At 46.7% G+C, this 24,542-nt stretch overlaps 1 protein-coding gene and 1 long non-coding RNA gene across 4 annotated transcripts; both read left to right on the top strand.

Moving 5' to 3' along the window:
* The first annotated feature begins 4,932 nt into the window (after positions 1–4,932).
* Positions 4,933–5,713, top strand: LOC144411352 (uncharacterized). Its single transcript, XR_013468500.1, has 2 exons — positions 4,933–5,322; positions 5,403–5,713. It is a non-coding gene; the product is annotated as an uncharacterized LOC144411352 (long non-coding RNA).
* Positions 5,714–10,278: 4,565 nt separating this feature from the next.
* b4galt6 (UDP-Gal:betaGlcNAc beta 1,4- galactosyltransferase, polypeptide 6) lies at positions 10,279–22,234 on the top strand. Of its 3 annotated transcripts, XR_013468499.1 has the most exons (10): positions 10,279–11,746; positions 14,360–14,476; positions 15,919–16,032; positions 16,198–16,322; positions 16,400–16,516; positions 17,759–17,946; positions 18,042–18,164; positions 20,052–20,084; positions 20,767–20,868; positions 21,337–22,057. XR_013468499.1 is itself a non-coding variant. In XM_040183413.2 (9 exons), the coding sequence occupies exons 1-9, from the start codon at positions 11,632–11,634 to the stop codon at positions 21,482–21,484; spliced, it is 1,149 nt and encodes a 382-aa protein (XP_040039347.1). In that variant the 5' UTR covers positions 10,279–11,631; the 3' UTR covers positions 21,485–22,234. The 3 variants fall into 3 exon arrangements, 2 of the variants coding, with proteins under 2 accessions (XP_040039347.1, XP_077963645.1); XM_040183413.2 differs by lacking the exon at positions 20,052–20,084 and having other exon boundaries at positions 21,337–22,234; XM_078107519.1 differs by lacking the exon at positions 20,052–20,084 and having other exon boundaries at positions 11,017–12,139; positions 21,337–22,105.
* The last annotated feature ends 2,308 nt before the right edge of the window (positions 22,235–24,542 follow it).

The following is a 24,542-nucleotide window of genomic DNA, read 5'->3' on the forward strand; positions in this document are numbered from 1 at the left end:
TATTGGCCCTAAACTTGTTCCGATGGAATGTTCACACTAACCTGGGACGTCTTGTTCTAATGTCAAAAGGAATGGCATGTCTTCTGGAAACCCAGATGTGACCGTTTGCCCTGCAGTGACAAGCAAGGTGAAACTTGTCGTACTGCTCACCACCAAATAACTCAAACATACCCCGGAGCCACGCAGCGCCAAGATCTGTCCCTATGGAATATAAACCATGAATGAATGAATAAAGTTGTTGAAACACTAAAGTTTTACTTGTATGCACAGTTAGAGATTATTGCTCACATTACATTTACATTTCTGCCGTCTAGGTTCTCTTTCAGACACTGTTTTGTCTGTACGAAGCGGTTATAAATACAACGTTAACGAGCACTTGCATACTGGAAGCACAAAGCAGAAGACACAAAGGCAGAGTAAGTAAAGTTTGATTGACTAAGTTCAGGCAGGGGAAAAGCAGAAGATCAGTCCATGAGGCAAACAAAACCGACGAGGGGCAGGCGGAGAATCCGAGGTTGGAAAACTGGCAAAAATAGTTGGAATAGATCTGGACTAATAAGTAACAAGGTAACGCTACAGCAAATTACACCAGACAATCTGCAGTGAACAAGTGAGCGGACCTTAGCAGTGAGGAACCATGAGGGCAAGGGCTGCAGAGGAGATAGGATGAGACGCAGGAACTGAACCAAGGTGGGACAGGATGACAACAACCCAAGATGGAAGACAACAGCAGGAAGACTTCATTTTCCATTTGAGTACAGCAAGGTAAGCAGGCACACTGCTACGGAGTCTACACTTCAGGGTATTCTTGCACTGTTCATGTTTGCGGATAGTGAGTGCTTCATGAAATATGTAGATCCCAAACAAACTTTTTCAAACTAATAAATAATATGAGTCAAAATTTTTATTCTTCTTAATTTATACAAATGCTCCACAGGCAAGGTGATTCGTGGTTGGTCTGTAGGAGGAGTCCGCGTGTCCAGTTCCTGAGGTTGTTACACCACCTTCTGGTGGCTTTGTTAAAGCATTACAAAGTTAAAACTGTGTACCAACTAGTGATGTTCGATACCACAGATTTCCTTTCCGATCCGATAATGAGTAAAATTCAGGCTGGTATCGGTGATACCGATCCAATACCGATACTTTGTGCATGGTAGATCTAAAAAAAGTAGTGTATTTTAAATACATAGCTTAAGAATACAAGACATCGTAGTCACTTATTTAGCTATTTATTTTAAACTTTAAACTAAAAAGGTAGCGGCCTCATTCACAATATAGCCGAGCTATTACAACAACAGAAAAACAAGAGTGTTTGAAAAAGGTGTTTCCATCACTAAAAAAAGATCATAAGTAAATAATAAAACCATTAGAATAATTATCAGAATAATAAACAAAAATAAGAACCACTATAAAAATGAAGGTTTGCATCTTAATTCACGTTACATGAACATGTTAACAGGAAAACACTTCAACAAAAGCATCCAACATTGACACTTTCCATCAAGTTTTTGTTAAGGAACAACAGCATGTTTACTGTCTTCCCCTTAAGTCTGTTACGTTTTTTGCTCAGAACCTCTCCTGCCTTTGAAAAGACTATCTCTTCTGGTACAGAAGTGGCAGTAATTCCCAGGTATCTCACTGCTAGTTAAGGTTTGGTTATGTTCTTTCCACCAAACCAGTGCATCCCTGTCTCTGGGAATCACTTTTTCTTCTGAGTACCGACGTACTTCAATGAGCACATCGCTGGTAGCTGACCGGTGATGTTGTCCTGACAAAACCTGCATGTCAAAATCAGTCCATATGCCTCCTTTTAATATAGCTGAACCTGAGGGGGCAGAAGGCCCAGAGGAAGAAGACCTGAGGTAGAGCTAACGGTGGCTGTTGAGCTTGGGGCTAAACTGGGAGCTGCCTGTCCTGTCTGATAGACTTTCTGTATTTCAGAAAGGAGACGCTTTTTCATTACCTCCACATTGTCTTTGTCTCAAAAACCAAGATGTTTAAACCTAAAATCCAGAAATGTACTGGCAGCTAGACAGTAAATGCTCTCAATACCCCTGAATCTGCGCTGACATTGCTGTGCCAGTTGTGTGGCAAGGGAGCTGCCTTGACGTTCACAGGCTGCTACAGCCCTGTGAAGAAGTGACACAAGCGGAATCACTTTGGAGACTGAAACGTACTTTTCAGATGAAACTTCCTGTGTCACTTCTTCAAATGACCGTAGTGCATCAACTGTTTGCTTGATGAGGGATAATTCTCCCTCATCTAAGCACAAGGTGTTCCTCCCTAAAAGGCAGAGGGCTGTGGTCACAGCTTCCTTTTGCTCAAAGAGCCTCTCCAGCATGTATGAATGAATGAATGAATGAATTTTTTTGAATGAATGAATTTTATTTATTCACACAATACCACTTGAAACATAATACAGCTGGGGAGGTACAAGATTAATTGGGTAAGGTGAATGGGTCCCCCAAAGAAGCTAAAGAAAGCTTATAGGTGGGGGCCCATGATTCAATTTATAGTGGTAGCACAGAACTGTAAAGTACACAATTACCACAAATTATAATGACTAGTTGCTCACGAGAGACACACCAGTACAAAACATTACATACACATACAATCATACATCCCAGTAGTCCATGAAAAAACGTTTTTATATTAGATGTAGGTTGATAAGAAATATTTTTTAGTTGTCTTTTAAAGTTGGAGATATAGGGCAACACCTTGAGGCCATCGTCAATCCCATTCCAAATTTGCGGCCCTCTATAGACCACACTCATACTAGCACGCACATTTTCCTGATATACGTGGTTTGATTCTCGTATGGTGAGTGTGCTGGGGGCTGGTTATAGGAACAAGACTACTCAATCTAGAGTTCAGTCCGTTGACAATTTGCAACATAAGTCAAGTCAAGTCAAGTCATTTTATTTTGTATAGCCCAGAATCGCAAATTACAAATTTGCCTCAGAGGGCTTTACAGTCTGTACACATACGACATCCTCTGCCCCGAAACCCACCATTGGCACAGGAAAAACTCCCCAAAAAATGAAAAAACCCTTACAAGAGGGAAAAAAGGGAAGAAACCTTAGGGAGAACGTCAGAGGAGGGATCCCACTCCCGGGATGGACAGACTACAATGGATGCCATGTGTACAGAATGAACAATGAATAATACATGCAATTCCTATGACAGAAATGATTCTAGTAATTGTGAGTAGTAAGCCAGGCGCACAGCAGGACCACTGCAGAGGCAACCACCATCAGATAGAACCACCATCCACAGAATCCTGTGGGGAGGGAGAGCACAGAGATTTTAGGAGAGGGTAATGTCGGTTTATGAGTAAAGTAATATGAGTAATATCTAAAATAATGATGATGATGATGATGATGGCAGCAGCAGGCGTCAGCATGGCCACGGTAGGTGTCAGGATCAGGGTCTCGAAGGAACCACGATCTATGGAGACCTGATAGGGGCGAAAGCACAAAAAAAAACTCCCGGAAAGAAGCTGAATTAGTCATGTGCATTAATAAAACTTGAATTATGGTAGAACGAGAGCGTGAGAGAGGAGCTTGGTGTGTCCTAAGAATTCCCCCGGCATTCTAAGCCTATAGCAGCTTAACTAAGGGCTGGTCCGGACTAACCTGAGCCAGCCCTAACTATAGGCAGAATCAAAGAGGAACGTTTTAAGTTTTACTTTAAAAGAGCTGACCGAATCTGCCCCCCGGACTGAAAGTGGAACCTGGTTCCACAAAAGAGGAGCTTGATAACTGAAGGCTCTGGCCCCCAGCCTACTTTTTGAAACCATAGGAACAACAAGTAACCAGCATCTATGGAGCGCAGTTGCCTTGTAGGGCAATACGGTGTTACAAGCTCTTGAAGATACAACGGTGCCTCACCAGCAAGTGCCTTGTAGGTGAGGAGAAGTACCTTAAAATCTATTCTTGATTTAACAGGGAGCCAGTGCAGAGAAGTTAATACAGGAGTGATATGATCCCTTTTCTTAGTTCTTGTTAATACACGTGCTGCAGCATTCTGAATCAGCTGGAGAGGCTTAAGAGATTTACAAGAGCAGCCTGATCATAAGGCAAGCATTATGGTATGCGTTTAGCTCAGTTAGTCTTAGTACCTCAAAACGGTGGAATAAAGGTTTAGTGGGGGAATTTATCTCTGACCAGGATAGAGCCCGTATGACTTTCTTTTGCAAGGAAATAAGTTTTTTGAGATGGCTGGTGAAAGTGTTACACCATGGGCCGGTTTCGGAGACAGGGCTTAAATCAAGACTGAAGTAGGCCTAAATCAGACTAGTTAATCCTGGCTATTTAAGTGGCTTGCATGAACATGGCATAAATTTGGCTTAGTTAGTCTGAGACTATGGAGTCCTGGAGTAAGCTTAATGAGAACACCTGGTTCAAGCCTCATTAGACTAAGTGGAAGCACAGGCTGTTGGTCCAATTGTGCTCATGAAAACCTGAAATGGAGTATGAAACACCATTGTTGCAGTGAATTTTGAGACAACACAATGTCAGAGGCAAAGAGAATTCGCTCCAAAAATTATAGTGAGCATGAAAAAGCACTACTAAAACTAATTGTATCGAACCATCCAGTCATTGAAAGCAAAATCCATACTGCTGCTATTGAACATAAGAAAAGAAGTGCTTGGACTGCAATTGGCAAAGAATTCAATGCAAATGAAGATGTCACCACAAGAACAGTACAACAACTGCAGGTGAGTTAATCTTCATTATTAGGCACAAAAATATGTGTTTGTTTCCTGTTGCCTATACCCTGCTTATTTATGGCCTACCCAAATACAATACTCCTGCTGCTTGTAGCATTCACATTGAATGAATATCCTGTTTAAAAGGATAGTAACCTATTTTAAAGGGGCATATGCATGTTAAACATGGTGGTAGAGTAAGATATGTTGCACAAAGGAAAATCCATACCTATATGTGAGGGGGAAAGAAATATACAATCATTTCTCCACCATGACCTAAATTATCAGGAGACAAACTTATTTTTATTATGCCTTATCAGTACCAGTATTTCAGATTTCCCATATTACTATTTTTGTGACATCAAAAAAGAAAACTAATGAATGATATCTGCCTTCATAGGTTCTATGGAAGAACATTAAACTGGGATTAAAAAAAGAGAATGCAGCAAGCAGAAGAGAGCGATTTATTACAGGTGGTGGACCACCAATAAAGGACACATGTGATGAATTGGGTGACTTGCTGTCTGGTATAATAGAGCACCAGCAACCTCTGGATGGTATACCAGACAATGACCATTTGGACAGTGAACATGGAGAACTGAGCACAAATGGTAAATATACCTTAGGAATTAAATTGGTTACAGGACCATATTAGTTGATTTGAGTTTGGAACAGTGGTCTTTTTTTCCAGAGGAAACCAATCAAGAGCCAGTTCACAACGAGCCTGAACCCTCCACATCTGCTATGGCACCCCTGGGAGATGAAGCTGCTACCATCCAACAGAGACCAAAAAAGATAACTATGCATGAAAAGTTAGCCAGAGAATTTCATGAGCGTAAAATTGAATATTTAAAAGAAGAACATGAAATGAAAATGAGAATTCTAGAGGTTGAACTGGATATGAAATTGGGAGAGAGGGCTATGCTCCAAAAAAGAATTCTGCATACTAGTAGCCATGGTGAATATGAGGAATTGTGAAAAATAAAAATAAATGTATTGTCATTTGGCGTGTGAGTGAGTATTAATCATCACAAACTACATTTTACCCGACTTGGTTCACTAGTTTAATTTTGCTACATTATTGTAATTTTGTACAGAAACAGTATGCAAGCACCACCATACCATAATGGATACATTCCATATTTAAATGCTGAAGTGCTGCACTGTGAAAGCAGCTCTGTGTGCAAGTCCTCGCTGGTCATTGGCTGCCTTTGCCACCATGGGCACATCTGCATCATCCTGATCTTCCATTGGCAGGTCAGGACAGCCATGCTGCTTCAGGTAGTTGTGCAGCACAGCTGTAGCAATGATCACTTTGCAGCATCTTCTTGGCTTGAAACGAATCGTATTTCGTAAGCACTGGAATCGAGTTTTCCATACTCCAAACATACGCTCGATCATCCCTCTAGTACGGATATGAGCTCTGTTGTACCTTTGCTGCTCAGCTGTTGTGGGATTTAGATGTGGTGTGAATAAATAGTTACTCTGACCATATCCACTATCACCAAGTAGTAGTCCACTATGTTGTCCACTCTCAAATTGTGCACACAATGAAGAGTTGAGAAAAATCCTTGAATCATGGGTTGCACCTTTCCAACGGGCAACAATGTTTGAAAACTCCAAATTAGGAGTGCATACACCCTGAACATTGATTGAAAAACAGTTCTTACGATTCCTGTATTCCTCTGCATCAGGAGTTGATGGACACTTGATGGGAACATGACATCCGTCTATACAGCCAATCACTCCTGGAAAGTGCCCATATTCATAGAATTGCACTTTATAGTTGGCTTGCCCAGCAGCATCAGGGAACTTGATGTAAAGACTCCTCAGTTCACAAATGGCACTGCAGACTTTGTGAACTATTCTACATACAGTTGGTTCACTGACACCACACAAATCACCAGTTTCACGATGAAAGATTCCACATGCCAAGAACCTCAAAGTGATCAGAACTTGCAGTTGATTGGACACAGGCCTTCCTCTTTGAGACAGAGAGGAAAGTCTAGGCTCAAGCAAAGTAATTATCTCCAATGCATTTTCCTTGTGCATACGAAAGCGGTCTCGAAAAGTTATTTCATCAAACTGATTCAATGGATCACTCCTATCCAGCAGTATTCGTCTGTCTGGCCTTTGTCGTGCATGTTGGTCCTCATTTAGATATTCCAAATAGTCCATGCTCCCAAACAATCCAAGCTCAGTTTCACAAACAGTAGCCTAGCCTACTAAGCGGGAGTTAAACCTGCCTCCTTGGCAGATTAGTTTAAGCTTCAATTCAGTCCAATTTAGTCCTGGAGTAGCTCTAATGCTCAATTTTGCAATCGGCTTTGTTTAATCCAGAACAGGCTTAATCCACGAGTATTTTAAGCTACGTCTGTGCAAGTGAATTTCAGTTAAGCCAGCTCAAACAGCATTTTAGTCTGGGACTAGGCTTGAGCCTTGTCTCCGAAACCGGCCCCATATCACATTGCAATAGTTAAGGTGTGGTCCGAAGAGAGTTTTATATAAAGTGAGAAGTGCAGACCGAGGTAGAAAATGTCTGATCTTATAAAACAAGCCAACATACTTAGACAATTTACTTACAAGATACTCGATATGACATTTAAAGCTAAGAGAGTCGTCAATGAGGACCCCCAGGAATTTAGTGGAATACCCTCTTTTTATCCCCTGCCCATTTATCCTAATCAGGCAGTGATCGACGTTTTTATATTTTTTACATGATTTGAATAAAATGTAATTAGTTTTGCTCACATTTAATGACAGTTTATTACATTTGAACCAGTAGTCCACTTTAGTTAATTCAGAGTTTACTATATCTTGTAGAATATATGGGTTCCTGTGTGACGTAAACAAGTTAGTGTCGTCTGCAAAAATAATTTTATGAAATATATTAGAGGAGTTTATGAAATCATTTATATAAAAAATGAATAAGAGTGGCCCTAGAATTGAACCCTGGGGGACCCCACAGGTCATGGGCTGATAAGTGGAGTTGTGATCATTGACATGGACATACTGTTCCCTCTCATATAAATAACTTCTGAACCATTCAAGTGTTTGACCTCTGATACCATAGTGGTAGAGTTTATACAGTAAAATATCACAGTCAATGGTATCAAAGGCTTTTGATAAGTCCAGGAAAATACCAACACCACATTTCTCTTCTTCAATGCAGTCATGTATTTGTTCTATTAGATCGCGTATTGCCATAGAGGTTGTACTCTTTTTCCTGAAACCATATTGAGAGGGAACAAGAATATCTAGTTTTTGAAGATAGCCACTGAGTCTGGTGTGTACCACTTTCTCCATTACTTTGGAGAAAGTGGGTAGAATTGATATGGACCGATAATTGTTCATATCATTTCTGTCACCCGATTTAAAAATTGGAATTATTTTAGCAATTTTTGTCATTTTTGGTACAGTATCTGTAAGTAAAGAGAGGTTGATGCAGTGAGCCAGTGGCTCTACCGGCGTTGAGGAGGAGCAGGTCCTCTCGCCACAACACAAGATCCAATCACATGCAATGTGTGGTCTTCTAACATAACGAACAGAGCGTGAGTGTTGTATGGTCCTTGGTGTGTCTCTAAATCTCAGCCCTGGGTCTGCCTGGTTGACACTTTCTGCTTTTCCTCTGGCCTTTGACTCCTCAAGACAGTGACTCCCTAAATGAGCACTATGAAAGAGCTTTTGATTATCAAAACCAAGTTGAGATAAGAACCATGGTTAAGATGGGGTAACACTCACGTGGTCAGGTTATAAGCGCTGCCGAGCAACCATCTGTTCCCCTTACCTACCTAAGGACATCCGAAACACCAGCTAAGACCATCGGTGCTTTGTGTGATAAGTGGACTACTGCCAGGAATGTTCAGCGTTGATCAGACGGAGTGCTAGTGCTGGCTTTCTATCAGGTGTGAATGTGTGTCACTGCCCTTCCACCACATCAAACTCTAATCATGTCATGTATTAAACCTTGAACCTCAGTATCTAATAAAGATCAGAGATAAAATGTTATAAATACAAAAGGTTCAATAGTACCTTCTGATCCTGTATCTCCAGTCAACATCTTCACTGCAAATCTAATAATGCAAATGTAGTAATGACAACTACAAAAAGAAGGATCTTTAATTCCATATTTTAGAAGTGCAACTTCTTTTCTGTGGGTTTGTTCCGATGGAATGTTCACACTAACCTGGGACGTCTTGTTCTAATGTCAAAAGGAATGGCATGTCTTCTGGAAACCCAGATGTGACCGTTTGCCCTGCAGTGACAAGCAAGGTGAAACTTGTCGTACTGCTCACCACCAAATAACTCAAACATACCCCGGAGCCACGCAGCGCCAAGATCTGTCCCTATGGAATATAAACCATGAATGAATGAATAAAGTTGTTGAAACACTAAAGTTTTACTTGTATGCACAGTTAGAGATTATTGCTCACATTACATTTACATTTCTGCCGTCTAGGTTCTCTTTCAGACACTGTTTTGTCTGTACGAAGCGGTTATAAATACAACGTTAACGAGCACTTGCATACTGGAAGCACAAAGCAGAAGACACAAAGGCAGAGTAAGTAAAGTTTGATTGACTAAGTTCAGGCAGGGGAAAAGCAGAAGATCAGTCCATGAGGCAAACAAAACCGACGAGGGGCAGGCGGAGAATCCGAGGTTGGAAAACTGGCAAAAATAGTTGGAATAGATCTGGACTAATAAGTAACAAGGTAACGCTACAGCAAATTACACCAGACAATCCGCAGTGAACAAGTGAGCGGACCTTAGCAGTGAGGAACCATGAGGGCAAGGGCTGCAGAGGAGATAGGATGAGACGCAGGAACTGAACCAAGGTGGGACAGGATGACAACAACCCAAGATGGAAGACAACAGCAGGAAGACTTCATTTTCCATTTGAGTACAGCAAGGTAAGCAGGCACACTGCTACGGAGTCTACACTTCAGGGTATTCTTGCACTGTTCATGTTTGCGGATAGTGAGTGCTTCATGAAATATGTAGATCCCAAACAAACTTTTTCAAACTAATAAATAATATGAGTCAAAATTTTTATTCTTCTTAATTTATACAAATGCTCCACAGGCATGGACATACTGTTCCCTCTCTCTCGTAAGTAAAGAGAGGTTGATGCAGTGAGCCAGTGGCTCTACAATGACATTTGCAATGGCTTTCATAATCTTACTACATATTCCATCTGCACCTGCGGTATATGAGCTCCTCAAGTCCAAAATGATCTTGAGGAGCTCAGTACTATCTGTTGGTATCATAAAAAATGAGTCAATGTAGCTACCAGAAAGAAAATGCTTAAAGTTCACATCCTGTGGTTGGTTTATCTTCTCAGCCAGGTTTGCACCTATTGTAGCAAAATGATTATTAAAACTCTGTGCAAGATCAGCTTTTGCGTTTCCAAAGTCAGGCAAAGTAGTAGGTTTGTGTCTCTCCTGTTGAGGACTTTTTTTTAACACATTCCATGACCTCCTGCTATCCCCCTGTGAAGCTTGTAAAAGTTCGATGTAATGGAATTTTTTACGCTTTCTTATGATCTGCGTTAGTTTATTTTTGTAGGAAATATATTTCTCTTTAGTCAAGTTCGAAGGATTTTTGATGTAGGATTTGTAAAGCCTACTTTTATATTTAATAGACTTTAAAATTCCTGTTGTAATCCAAGGATTCTGGAGGGTAGTACTGCAGTTGATAATCCTCTCAGGGATTGTATCCATGATGGATTCTTGTATGATCTTCATCAGGCTGTCATATCCCGTATCATGTAAAACACGGAACACTCACAAGGCACCTTGTGAGTGTTGCTGCTCTTGGGGAATCATCTTTAAACGATTTAAAATCACAGCACAAAATTAACAGGGGGGCTACACTGTACTCAAATCTTAATCTTATTGTTTCAACTGTGTATGTATGTATGTGTGCATGTAATTACTTCAAATAATTTCACATCACAATATGCCACTTTTAGAAACTTCCGTTCCGCCATTGTCTCTGTCTGAGAGAGCGAGCAGCAGCGTCAGCGTGCCACTGCGTTTGCGTATTAGGCACTTACCCAGGCGGAAGAAAAAGTAGTCCCTACCAGCGGCGTGTCATTTAGACAAGACCTGAATAGTTTAGTTGCTTTCCACCAAATTCCTGTTAATGATATACATTACTTCAAATTACTGAAGTATCAAAAGTATCGATATTTTCATTTATTAAACGATTTTAGAGCATACAGATGTGGTATCGGAAGTTTCGATGTTTCAGTATCGATCCGCACATCACTAGAGGAAGACCCTCACCGGTCTCCATGGCGACGCGGGGGGTCACGCCCACCGGAAACGATCTCTAAAGTGCCAGCAGAAAAATGAAAAGGCGGATCTGCCATCTTCTTTATTGAGTGAATTCCTCGCATATTTGACTCGACTTATGCGTTTTGAATGCCACAGTCGAGCGGCTGAGGCTCCCGGCGGGCATGACGGCACACGACCAGGCAGTGCGCGGACCGAGCGGGACACCTCGCGGCGGCCCAGAGGAGACCGCGTGAAGAGCGTCCCGCACCCCGCCGACGAGCAGCCGTCCTTGCTAGCGACACGCGACCATGGAGGTCTACCGCGAGTCCACTTAGGCAGCGTCGCCGCTGAGCTCCCACCACCGACGAACCACAGCTCCAACATGCCCGACCGGCGGTGCTCCACTCGGCTCTCGGTGGCCTGATTGACGTTACAGGCCTGCTTTTTCCATTGGGAAGCTTCTTGGCGGGGGAAAGCAGGCCGGCTAGCACCGCTAGCGTTCGCCTCTGCGGGCTCTGGCCGTGCGGACCGGTCCGTGCCACACCCGTAACACGGCCGGCCAGCCGCGCGAGGACTCTTTTCCACTCTAAGAAGAATTTCATGGGATTCCTATCGGGGAAGGAGAAGCGGGCCTAAGCCAAAATGGTGCACTGGAGGCGGCTGCTGCGAATGTCCAACCGATCGTTCCTGGCCTTCATATTCTTCTTCTCCATGTCCACCACTTGTCTCTACTTCATTTATGTGGCTCCTGGAATAGGTTCGTTACTGGAGGCTCACACCAGCCGCCTCGCGAGGCCGCGGCCAATGTCATCGTGTCGGGATTAACGAGGCTAAAGGACGGAGCTAACCGGCTAACTACACGCAGCTCTGTGTGTGTGTGTGTGTGTGTGTGTGTGTGTGTGTGTGTGTGTGTGTGGGGGGGGGGGGTCTATGGTCTATGGTCTCGCTGGCTGGATGAACTGGGCTCAGGGTCCGGACCGGGTCTCTACTGCTCCCGCTGTGTCCCAACGTGGTTCAGTGCTCCGCGTCTCGAACTGTGTCCATTGTTGTTTAAAATGAGTGCGTGTTTCCGCCCTGTGATGTGAGAAGTATCCGTACGATAGTGGACCAGAGTGGCTCTGTGTGGACCAGAGGACCCGGGACACTGGATGTAAGTGACCCCGAGTGCCCTCCCATAAGTGAAGCTCTGTGCGGGCCTGAATGCTTCTGGCTGGGCGGGTTCTGTGTTGCTTTTGTTGACGTGACATCTCACCGGGGTTTTTCTTTTCTCTGGGCTCACATGCGGGAGGAAAGAAGTGTGTCTGCGCTGCTTCTGGCCACCAGCAGTAGTTGTGTTCGGGAGGAGAAGCCCGTCCGGGCCGTGTGGGGGCCGCTTGCTCCATGCGGGTCAAAGGCTTTTCTCCGCTGTGTCTTTGGGCAGAAGAGCTGTGGGTGTTAGGAGCTGATGACTGGCCACAGAAGACTAGAAAGGTGATGTACGAGCACATGATCGCGGTTGTGTTGCTGGTAATGGGGTGTTGTGTTGTGTTTGCTGCTGCTGTTGTACTGACTGCATTGGATTTAAGTAAAGTAAATCTCCGGTCTTATTCGTATTTACTACCCAACGGCCTTTGTATTACTCCCTGCAAAGACAACGATCACTCTTTTCTTAATTTGAATTTCCTGCACAACTTAAACTGTGTGTGTTGGTTTTAAAGCTGTGGCTTTTAATCCTGACAAACTACACAGTAGCCGACAGTGTAAATTATAACACTTGTAGTCCATTTAAAGTCTGAACGTATGCTTCTATGCTCTTTTAAGAGTTTAGCATTTTCTACTTTCCCAATTTCAGTTAACTAAAAATGCTCGGTGGAAAAACACTCAATTAATTATTCCCTTTAAAATGTATTTTAATAAAAAGTAATAAAGTTTAGTTTGCATACAATTTTTCCTAATCTTTAATTTTTTAAGCATTTGTGCAACATAGTGCAAAAACTAAACCTCACTTCCAGCTTTCAAAGATGGATGAAAAACATGGTTCATAAAAACATGATATATTTTGAATAATATCTAACGTCCAAGTAGTGCTGGTAAACGACTCGGGGTGGACGTGTCCATCAGCCCTTTCTGTCTCCACCAGGTTTCTACGGTAAAACCGAGGAGACAACTGTCCTTGGTCATTAAATACACTGGACTTAGTGTGACGTTTCCCTTAGTTTCCCTCTTCAAAAAAGAATTCTGCAGCAACGTTAAATAATTCTACTCATTGGCTTGAGTTACTTATTACTTGAGTGTCCATGCAGGGAGAAGTTTGTCCCCTATAACACCAGCTAGTTCCAATCAACCGATGCATCTAGGCAGATCAAAATAATGATGCTTCATTCCTTAACATTGACCTTTAAGCCGTTATTCTGAAATGTCAAAGTTTGGTACATTAGGTGATTTTTAGAAATGTGGCCTTCCAGGAGTGGAATGATCCCTCTGGACAGTCCTTTGAGGCTCTGCTTGTCCTGTGAATAGTTGACTTGTCATGCTTGGAGTACATATTGATGAACGGGACGATTCTATCATGCTGTGTGGATTGGATTGTTGACATTTGAGCTGTTTGTCTGCTCGCCTCCCCAGCAGAGACAAGAGGCTGGTCAGCCCCGCTGGTGGACTGACCCCAGGGTCATGGCAGCCAACCCTGAGGGTGTAAAGGCGGTAACCTCCACAGACGGTCTGTAGGGACCAGTCCACGAGCAGGTCATTGGCCTCCCGTCACCAGCATGCTGGTGTGTCATGCTGCACCCTCCCCTGAAGAAAGCTCTCCTTCCCCCTCGGTCGGCGTGCGTGCATCACTTGTGTTTTGGTCACTGGATGATGACCTGAAACTGCGTTAAGAAGCTCTCGTGAACCACCGAGGAACTGTGAAGCATAAAACGTGCAGATCTATCGGAGCCCTGTGGTCTTATTAATGCAGGAACACTTCCTACACACAGCCACTCTGCATGTTGTGTGCGTGTTCATGGTTGGTGTCGTTACACACGTTTGAATTACTGGTTGACCAGTGATCTTCCACAGCAGCAGACATAAAAATAGCCGGTGTCATGAAAGGCGTGTTACCTCAGGTATGGTCTGTTGGAGCCGATGGGAACTATCATGCTGTGGTCCGGGACCACCTCTGCCACGCCGTCTTGTTTCTGTAGTCGGCTTCCACTGTGAACAGGGGATTTTGGGCTGTTTGACGCAAAAAGGATAAGGTCATCATAGACCATCCAAAGGGCTGTTGGTTTGCTTCTCAGTGGTCAGCATTTCACTGTTGCTTCATGTTGAACCACATTGTGACGGTGGAGTTGTGATGTACAATAAGCGAGTGTTTCTCTTACTCTTCTCCTTGTGTTTCTGTCAGCCAACACGTACTTCTTCATGGTGCAGGCTCAGGGCATCATGTTGAGGGACAACGTGAGGACCATCGGGCAGATGATTCGATTGTACACCAACAAGAACGGCACGCTCAACGGGACCGGTGAGTCCTACACAACTGCTCCTCCTGTGGGGCAAGACGGCGCACGAGGACAATTTGATGACTAAAACAATGGCGGTTTTTAATTTTCAATTTTGAAAAGTTTGAAATTAATATCAAAATATTTGTGATGCGGCGCATTCGTTATGTGAAACATTAGTTGATGAAGCACAAACAATTTAAACGAAAGGCGCTCCGGATTATAAGGTACCAGTTATAATAACCAGTATGGATCAAGCGATTAACCAATGATACATATGTATCAATTGGTTAATCGGTTGATCCATACTGGTTGTACACGGCGCTCAAGGCGCTCTGCCAAACATGCCAAAGCTACGACGGCGAGATGCTGAGCGGCGCTCAAGCGCGTGAGATATGGAGCTGCTTTCAGGGCGCGTCGGAGAAACAAAGCTGTCGTTCTCGCCGAGCGCTTCATGAGATTAAAGAGCGAGAGACGGCGCCCTTTTCTCTACAGTAGCTGAACCATCTTAACGGGAAAATAAGTTATTCTAAAAGCAGCCGAAGATTTAAGGCGTGGATGGCGAGGGGGCGGCGGGAGCGGACGCACCTCGTGGCATCGATCAGACCCTGAAAACACCGTCTCCACCTCCCCACCCGCCATCCACCCGCCCCAAAGCCAGACGTTTGACTGCAGTATCTTATGCGCCTTGTTGTGCGGAAAACACGGCACATGAGCTCCAGAGAAAATGGTTTACAAAACATACATTGTCGGTTAAAACATTTTTAGTGGGTTAGATTCTTAAGGTCATTTAATCATCCCTAGTTTATGTTTTGATCAGAGTTGTGATTAAAAGGTTTGGGTGGGCCGCAAAATCTTTTCAGATTCCAAAGTGGGCCGCGGCATCCTTGAGTTTGGGAACCGCTGGTCTGGGGAAATTCAAGACCTCATTAAGGATCAGAAAGTACATGAAGCTACATTCATTTATCCGAGCACGTGCTGAAGACTGCTGAATGTTTATTTTTGATTTGTGAAATAATCCGTCACATGGGAACAGCTCTTTGCCTTCAGGACTTGTCCTCTCTGTACGACTGAAAGAAAAGACAAAACGCAAACTGACTGAAGGTCAGTTGGTAAATCATCGCCAGGGAGCCCTTTGTTTCTCAGTGCTGTAAACCACTTGCTAATCGGATTATTTAAATAGTATTTCTACTGCAGATATTTCAATATAATACCTTCTGTTTGAATAACCGCCATATAATGCTCCTGGATCAATAGCGTGTAATAAAGGTGCATTTACATGACTAGCTCCTAAACATGGCTGTAGACAGCACCTCGTGTGGCGGAGCTAAAGGACTGGATCAGCTCCATCACCACCTAAACCTCCATGACAGCAAAGGAACTACTAAAAATGTGCTTCTGAGCAACAAGTAAAGCGGAGGTGCTGTGTTTGCTGTCTTGGACCTGACGGTGCTTTTTGCTGCAGACTACCCTGACGGGAGTAACTCCAGTGAATACCTGGTGCAGCCGACCACGTACCTCCCTGAGAACTTCACCTACGGCCAGGACGGGCCCTGCCCCGAGCGCCTGCCTTCGATGAGTGAGTACACCGGGGTGGGGGGGCGGTGCTCTCAGGGCCCCCCCCTGTGTGCGAAGGAAGGCTCTTCCCAGATTTCTCTTTTCAAAGTGCGGTTGAGGCGTCGGCAGAAAGCCGCAGTGCTTCTTTCTGCTGACGCCATGTAAGCGTGGCGTGATCTCTCCACAGAGGGCCTCATGGAGGTGAACGTGACGGAGATCCCTATGGAGGAGATGGAACTGAAGTTTTCCAAGGTTTTTGACATTGACTTTGGAGGCCACTGGAAACCAAAGGACTGCAGACCTCGCTGGAAGGTGGGTCCAAGCATCCAGTGACTAGTCATTCTTATCCTCCTTTCTCTTGGATTCTCACTCTCAAATTGCTCCTGTAGGTGGCGTTCCTGATTCCATTTAGAAACCGCCATGAACATCTGCCCATCCTCTTCCAACACCTCATCCCCATGCTGCAGAGACAGCGGCTGCAGTTTGCCTTCTACGTCATCGAGCAGGTACTGTGTGTGCTCTCCAGACGCCATGTGACGCCGGCCTCTCTGTGTATCACGTGTTCGGCCTTCTATGCGACAGCACATTAATTCAGCCCGTCACATCCATACTAAGTCCCTTTTTATTCAGGAAATGCTTCCTGAAATCATTCTATAGTATAAACCAATCTTTTCTACACTAGAAAAGTGTCTGTGTGAACCACTTCAGCTCAACGCCATGCAAACACATCACACTACAAGAATGCGCTTTTCTCTTTAGCGGTTGAAAAATAGACCGTTTCCTCAAATGCTAATGCCTTTTGCACTGCATGAGTTCTAGCACACGTGAACTGCCAGTGTATCACATGTAGCACATGTTGCGTGCACCTTTATCTCTGAACCGACGGACTGGCCCGTGTTTGCGTGTCGGCCCTCTGTGTCCAGAGGGACGACAGCTATGTTGGCCATTTGTCGCCCGCATATATAGCGACTTGCCTCTCCCAATCAGTCCATTTGGGGGACGCATCTCCTCTGTCCTTTGCGGCACAGCATATCCCAGCATGCAGTGCGGGCCGACGAGGATTTAATTTATTCCGGATGGAGGCGTGTGATTGGACAGCGCGGAGAGTTCACTTTTAAATGTAACGTTAAATAATGGAAGTCACTCGAATATCCACCGATGGAAATAATAATATAGAACATCACGTGACGTTGTTGTGTTTTTATACACACAAGGCCCTTACCTGACATCTTTAATATCTTGAGGTTAAATTAGTGAGAGCCTGTGCATACAAGTTACCAAATGTGTTTGCTTCTGTGTTTTTTATTGATGAATGAATCGTTACTTCTATCTAAAAGTCTATGGCTTAACCGATTTGAGTTAAAATGACTGTAAAATGTTCTTCTCTCAGCCTGAAGTTAGTCTAGCGCCCCCTTCATGTACTCTGCAGTGCCATGCCTAATCTGCAGGACAGATTAGGCATGGCAGCTATTTATAATATAACTAACCCTCCCACTGCAGACATGCGTGACCTGTGCCGTGGTTGGGTTCTCATGAGGGTGCAGCTGGTGGGTGCGTGCACCTGTATGTACTGGAGTGTCCTCAAAGCTCTCAACTAGTGTGACAGTAGATGACGGAAATGTTGTGTCACTGCATGGATACCCGTGGTCCACATCCTCATGGAGAAACGTCTACCGCTGGTCCTGAAGCAGAGCGGTCGCCCTCTATACCCAAGTAGCAGGCTCACTGTGGGAGTGTGTGTGTCTCAGAGTGGGAGCCAGCCCTTCAACAGAGCCATGCTGTTCAACGTGGGGTTCCTGGAGGCCATGAAGGACCTGGACTGGGACTGCATGGTCTTCCATGATGTGGACCACATCCCTGAGAACGACCGAAACTACTACGGCTGTGGTCAGATGCCGCGCCACTTTGCTGCCAAGCTGGACAAATACATGTACATGTGAGTGTAGATGGCTGTTAAGAACATCCGTTGCATGTATTTACATATGTGGGCATGAATGAGAGAACATGATCTGTGTGTGCTGCTTTTCTCAGTCTACCGTACAGCGAGTTCTTTGGTGGTGTGAGCGGTCTCACTGTGGAGCAGTTCCGCAAGATCAATGGCTTTCCCAATGCATTCTGGGGATGGGGAGGAGAGGATGATGACTTGTGGAACAGGTGAGTGTACGAGAGCAAATGATCCCGACCTTTCATATGGTTCATTTATCTCCTCTTGGTGGGGAACAAGGGACCTGCAGATGAGTAAGAAGACATTGTTGTCATAGAAACTGCTTTTCCAGACCTAATGCATATGGGGAGAAAGTAATCTAAAGGACCGCGTGACGCCTTCTTCATGTCCTCGAGTGATGTCACTTGAGTCTGAAAACAAAACGTTTGGAAAGCAGATAAATTGTGACGGTGGGAAGTTGAGGTGTGAGAAGCTAAGATGCATCTGTTACAGAACATGATGACCAGTTTAGTTTCCTTTCAGTTTGGTGTCTCCACTGTGTTAGCGGAGTGTTTCACTCCTCTGACCTTCTCTCCCCCGACCTTCTCTCTGACCTTCTCCCCCCCGACCTTCTCTCTGACCTTCTCCCCCCCGACCTTCTCTCTGACCTTCTCTCCCCCGACCTTCTCTCTGACCTTCTCTCCCCCGACCTTCTCTCTGACCTTCTCTCCCCCGACCTTCTCTCTGACCTTCTCTCCCCCGACCTTCTCTCTGACCTTCTCTCCCCCGACCTTCTCTCTGACCTTCTCTCTGACCTTCTCTCCCCCGACCTTCTCTCTGACCTTCTCTCTGACCTTCTCTCCCCAGACCTTCTCTCTGACCTTCTCTCCCCAGACCTTCTCTCTGACCTTCTCTCCCCAGACCTTCTCTCTGACCTTCTCTCCCCCGACCTTCTCTCTGACCTTCTCTCCCCCGACCTTCTCTCTGACCTTCTCTCCCCCGACCTTCTCTCTGACCTTCTCTCCCCCGACCTTCTCTCTGACCTTCTCTCCCCCGACCTTCTCTCTGACCTTCTCTCTGACCTTCTCTCCCCAGACCTTCTCTCTGACCTTCTCTCCCCCGACCTTCTCTCTGACCTTCTCTCCCCCGACCTTCTCTCTGACCTTCTCTCCCCCGACCTTCTCTCTGACCTTCTCTCCCCCGACCTTCTCTCTGACCTTCTCTCCCCCGACCTTCTCTCTGACCTTCTCTCCCCCGACCTTCTCTCTGACCTTCTCTCCCCCGACCTTCTCTCTGACCTTCTCTCCCCCGACCTTCTCTCCCCCGACCTTCTCTCTGACCTTCTCTCCCCCGACCTTCTCTCTGACCTTCTCTCCCCCGACCTTCTCTCTGACCTTCTCTCTGACCTTCTCTCCCCTGACCTTCTCTCTGACCTTCTCTCCCCAGACCTTCTCTCTGACCTTCTCTCCCCAGACCTTCTCTCTGACCTTCTCTCCCCCGACCTTCTCTCTGACCTTCTCTCCCCCGACCTTCTCTCTGACCTTCTCTCCCCCGACCTTCTCTCTGACCTTCTCTCCCCCGACCTTCTCTCTGACCTTCTCTCCCCCGACCTTCTCTCTGACCTTCTCTCTGACCTTCTCTCCCCTGACCTTCTCTCTGACCTTCTCTCCCCAGACCTTCTCTCTGACCTTCTCTCCCCAGACCTTCTCTCTGACCTTCTCTCCCCCGACCTTCTCTCTGACCTTCTCTCCCCCGACCTTCTCTCTGACCTTCTCTCCCCCGACCTTCTCTCTGACCTTCTCTCCCCCGACCTTCTCTCTGACCTTCTCTCCCCCGACCTTCTCTCTGACCTTCTCTCCCCTGACCTTCTCTCTGACCTTCTCTCCCCTGACCTTCTCTCTGACCTTCTCTCCCCCGACCTTCTCTCCCCCGACCTTCTCTCTGACCTTCTCCCCCCCGACCTTCTCTGCTCGGCGTTGTAGTGCTGACTCTGTTGAGTAGTCTGTTGACCTTGATGGACCAGGAGTCCAAATGTGTGTGAATAGTGGAAAGTGCGGTCCAGTTTTTTACTGGTGGCCAGACCATAACATGTTCTACTCTTCTTCTGATCACTACAGGCTCACTGTGGTGTCCATGGTAACCTACTGAAGGTATCTGCCCAATGTAGATTAGACCCCCTCCTCCCCCACCCCAGTGATTCTATTGTTTTCCCTGCTGTACACGTGCAGATATAAGCAGACGATAGCCGTGTTTCTGTCAACCTCTTTGAAGTAGCCCAGCAGAAAAGACGTATGGACACATGTGGTGCAAACTTCCTAAATCCCAACAAATGTCTTGTTGCACTTAATGTGTACAAAGACCTGTTTGAGCTTCTTCCTGCTCATCCAACATAAGCTAAACGTTCCAGCTTGACCAGGGACAAACTGGCAGCAAAGCAGAGCGGGAGTTTGCTTTCTGAGAGTGGGAGGGTCTGGACTGATGGTCCGATGGTGCTGGTGGCAGCTGGAGTTCTGCAGTGCTCTGTTTCTGAGGAGCGATCACATGCTCTGCGTCCGCCGATTAAATGATTTTGCAATGACCTCACCGTCGCCCAAAATGCCTCCCCTCTGTCTGGTCTCCATCCCCTGTGCTCAAGCAGTCAGCATGGAGGGGGGCGTGGCCTCCCCACGCCAGTCCAGTGTTCTAGTACAAATAGTACTATTCTGTATTTCACAACAGTGGCACGGACGTGACTTGAAGAGCCGCGTGCGAGTACGTTCATGGTGAGCGGGGGTCCCGGGGGCCGGTGGAGGGGTGCTGGTTGAACTCTGGTGCTCTGCTTGTTTCTCTCAGGGTTCACTATGCCGGTCTGAATGTCACCAGACCAGAGGGAGAGATCGGCAAGTACAAGTCCATTCCCCACCACCACAGAGGAGAGGTGCAGTTCCTCGGGAGGTAAGAGGCAGCCCTGCATCTGGTTTGGTCCTGATGGAAGATGTGGATCGAACATTGATGCCTCCTACTTGTTTTGTCTTTAAAGCTAGTGTGAGTGGAGATGGAACTTCCTTTAGATGCACACGTATTTCTTGTTCCTTATGGTTGGATGCAGTAAGTCGCTTTGGATAAACGCGTCAGCTAAATGACCTGTAAGCAGGTGATAGTTGACGCCTCTCCTTCCTCTGTGCAACACTGACTCCCAGTAATATGATACTGTTATGTCATTCTCCTTCACTATTTTATAACAATCCAGTACAAGTTTAGGTATTTCATTTGACCAAGTTTAAGCCTGCTGAATGATCCTGAGATTCACACACTGATATCTGATCTGTGTATTAATGTTCCTCTTGTTGGTTCTGATCTGAATGAGACTTGTTAGTGAGCTCTGGGCCCGTTGGATAACCCATGACCTGTGACTGTCCGCAGGTATAAACTGCTCCGGTACTCCAAAGAGCGCCAACACCTGGATGGCCTCAACAACCTCCACTACAGCCCCCACACGTCCCTCAGCAGCCTCTACAAGAACATCTCCGTGGAGCTGAGCCCCGAGCTCGCCCCTATCGCAGACTACTGAACCCCCCCAGCTGGCCTCCCCGAGGAGGGGGGGCGCCACACCATGCTGCCAAGAAGTCCTAGCGCGAGGCCAACGAGAAGACGTGTGCGTGTGTGTGTGTGTGTGTGTGTGTGTGTGTTGCTGCTGCATGTCTTAACTGCTACCAGTCGACCTCCGGGGTCTGAGGCTGGGGGGAGCAGCAGCGTCTCGCCTCTGATGTTTGCTGCGAAGCCTTAACGTGGAACCACAGCTCCCTCCGGCCGCGCCGCTTCCCTCCCCATGTCCCGCCGTCCCCTCCCCCCTCCCCATGTCCCGCCGTCCCCTCCCAGGCCAGCAGACGAGCCCCGCCCCCCTCCCCATGTCCCGCCGTCCCCTCCCAGGCCAGCAGACGAGCCCCGCCCCCCTCCCCATGTCCCGCCGTCCCCTCCCAGGCCAGCAGACGAGCCCCGCCCCCCTCCCCATGTACCGCCGTCCCCTCCCAGGCCAGCAGACGAGCCCCGCCCCCCTCCCCATGTCCCGCCGTCCCCTCCCCCCTCCCCATGTCCCGCCGTCCCCTCCCAGGCCAGCAGACGAGCCCCGCCCCCCTCCCCATGTCCCGCCGTCCCCTCCCAGGCCAGCAGACGAGCCCCGCCCCCCTCCCCATGTACCGCCGTCCCCTCCCAGGCCAGCAGACGAGCCCCGCCCCCCTCCCCATGTACCGCCGTCCCCTCCCAGGCCAGCAGACGAGCCCCGCCCCCCTCCCCATGTCCCGCCGTCCCCTCCCCCCTCCCCATGTCCCGCCGTCCCCTCCCAGGCCAGCAGACGAGCCCCGCCCCCCTCCCCATGTCCCGCCGTCCCCTCCCAGGCCAGCAGACGAGCCCCGCCCCCCTCCCCATGTATCGCCGTCCCCTCCCAGGCCAGCAGACGAGCCCCGCCCCCCTCCCTCTCATCGCTTCCATACGTGTCATTTCTTTTTAGAAAAGGGGGATCTTGTGTTTGTTTGTGATGTACAGTTTTGTCTTTTTATACGTATTTATTTTATTTTCTCTTGACTCGGGCTCCTGTTTGTGTTCGCTGCTTGTTTTTTGCTGCACTGCTGCTGAATCCGCATGAACATGTATGTAAATATCTGCCTCGGTCACAGAACACGAATATGTAAATATGGGCCTTGCTAATGTGCTCGGGGCGTTTAACAGTGATGTTCCAGTGGGTTGGTTTTTATTTTGGCAGCTACCTTTTGTTCTAAGGATTTAATAAGAGTGAGTGGTTCCCTCCTAACTGGAAGACAGTCTAACAAAACATATATACATACATATATGTATGAAAAAGACTAGAATTATCCAAATCTTGAGATTTGAAGTTATCTTTTGCATGCCTTAATTTATTTTGTTTACCAGATTTTGTTGTCGCTTCATGGGTTATGTGTGTGGACCTTGTACTTTTCTTTTGAGGTGCACCGTGTGAAACGAGTGGCGCTGCTCCTCAGGAGGAAACTGGGTTTTTTATTGTCAGATCATTGTTTTGATTTAGTGGTGATCATGTGATGAAGCCGTGCACTGACGATGCTGTGAGTCTGGACGGTAATCTTTTCATTTCTAGAGCCAGAATGAGAGAACTGCTGTTCTTGAATGGCGCACGCTGTAAGGAAGCAGAACCAGGCGTTCTGGTGTTCACTGTTTGGACCTCCGGGCTTTTGACTTTGGTATGAAGTAGTTGTGTGTGGACGCTGTCCTTTGACCGTCTCCGACCCAGACTGTCATCCATCAGAGGCCCAAACGCTGTGCCCTTATTGGTCCTTCATTTCACTGTGAGGCTTCGGTGTCCAAAGACATGCAAGAACCACAGAACTAAAGGCTTTGCTGCAGGGGTCCGGCTCCAAAGCAGCCCACTGAGGGAGCCTCGCTGGCTCTGTCCTCTGTTTTCAGTACCCCCTATGAGGTCCATTCATCACATCACATGGGGGGCTACATGGTCCTGCTTGTGCGATGGGTGGCGTTGGGACTGAACCTTCTTGCAGGTGTGTGTGTGTGTGTGTGTGTGTGTGTGTGTGTGTGTGTGTGTGTGTGTGTGTGTGTGTGTGTGTGTGTGTGTGTGTGTGTGTGTGTGTGTGTGTGTGTGTGTGTGTGTGTGTGTGTGTGTGTGTGTGTGTGTGTGTGTGTGTGTGTGTGGGGGGGGGGGTCAAAGGTACTGCATTGGGGGGTGACTGACTGACTGTAAATGGTCCGTACAGCCACAGCTCTTGAAGCCTGGTGGGTGTAGCCAGACCTCGTCCCTTCTCGCAGCAGCTATCGTCATGGCAACCTGTGTTTAGAGCTCGACATGTTGATGACGTTACCGCTCCCCGTGTGGAGGACTGGGCTGTTGGTCTCCCTGGTCCCGGTTGGCCTTGCTGTCCTGTTGCTGAGAGGTCACCGTTCAGCCTGCCGGTGGTCAGTGAAGCCACAAATATTCAAGTATCGCTCATTTGTTGAACGTCCATTTTCATCTCCTTACAGCTTTTCTTTTTTGGGTGAAAGCCAAGTTCTGAACAAACAAACGCCATCATCCTACAGATCAACCTGAGATATTATTACACTTTGGGCATTTTCATCTGTAGCATGCAGTAAACAGACAACCTACTGTATCGGAGCACATGCACTAGACTATTTTAGTGCCAAAGCGCTGCCCTGCCAGTGACCTCATTGGTGCACAGGTGTTTTTAAACAGGTGCATTCTGGGTGCCTAATGTTGACAGTGTGACGTTATTTGCAGTGTTTTAGAATTCCCAAATCAGCATGAAACCGACGATGCGCTCATGGCTCAGCACAGCTGTCAATCATCGTGGCTCCACAACCAGTTTTTGTGTTGCAAAGGAAATAAAAGGCGTCCGTGAGCTGCTTCCCAGCATGAGGTGGGAAATGGTCCCAACTCGGGTCCAGAAGACGAGCGCTAAACTCTAAATGGTTGGTAATGAGCGGCGGTCGCTTTTCCTCACAGCAATATCTGAAGTCAGAGCCTTTAAGAACCGTATTCCATTCTGCAGTATTAGTTTGTGCCTTGAGTTCTTTTCTTTTCTTTTCTTTTTTTACTTTACATTGTGACTGAGGAGATTAGACCCGTC

The sequence above is a fragment of the Gasterosteus aculeatus genome, chromosome 8, assembly GCF_964276395.1.
Source record: "Gasterosteus aculeatus chromosome 8, fGasAcu3.hap1.1, whole genome shotgun sequence".
Classification (NCBI taxonomy): Eukaryota; Metazoa; Chordata; class Actinopteri; order Perciformes; family Gasterosteidae; genus Gasterosteus; species Gasterosteus aculeatus.

What these genes read in the sequence shown, in the direction of transcription:
- b4galt6 (XM_040183413.2), top strand. Translation starts at nt 11,632, where the DNA reads ATGGTGCACTGGAGGCGGCTGCTGCGAATGTCCAACCGATCGTTCCTG. An exon ending in CGGCACGCTCAACGGGACCG is followed by an intron (nt 14,477 to 15,918) that starts GTGAGTCCTACA and finishes TTTTTGCTGCAG; the next exon opens with ACTACCCTGACGGGAGTAAC. An exon ending in GATGATGACTTGTGGAACAG is followed by an intron (nt 18,165 to 20,766) that starts GTGAGTGTACGA and finishes TGTTTCTCTCAG; the next exon opens with GGTTCACTATGCCGGTCTGA.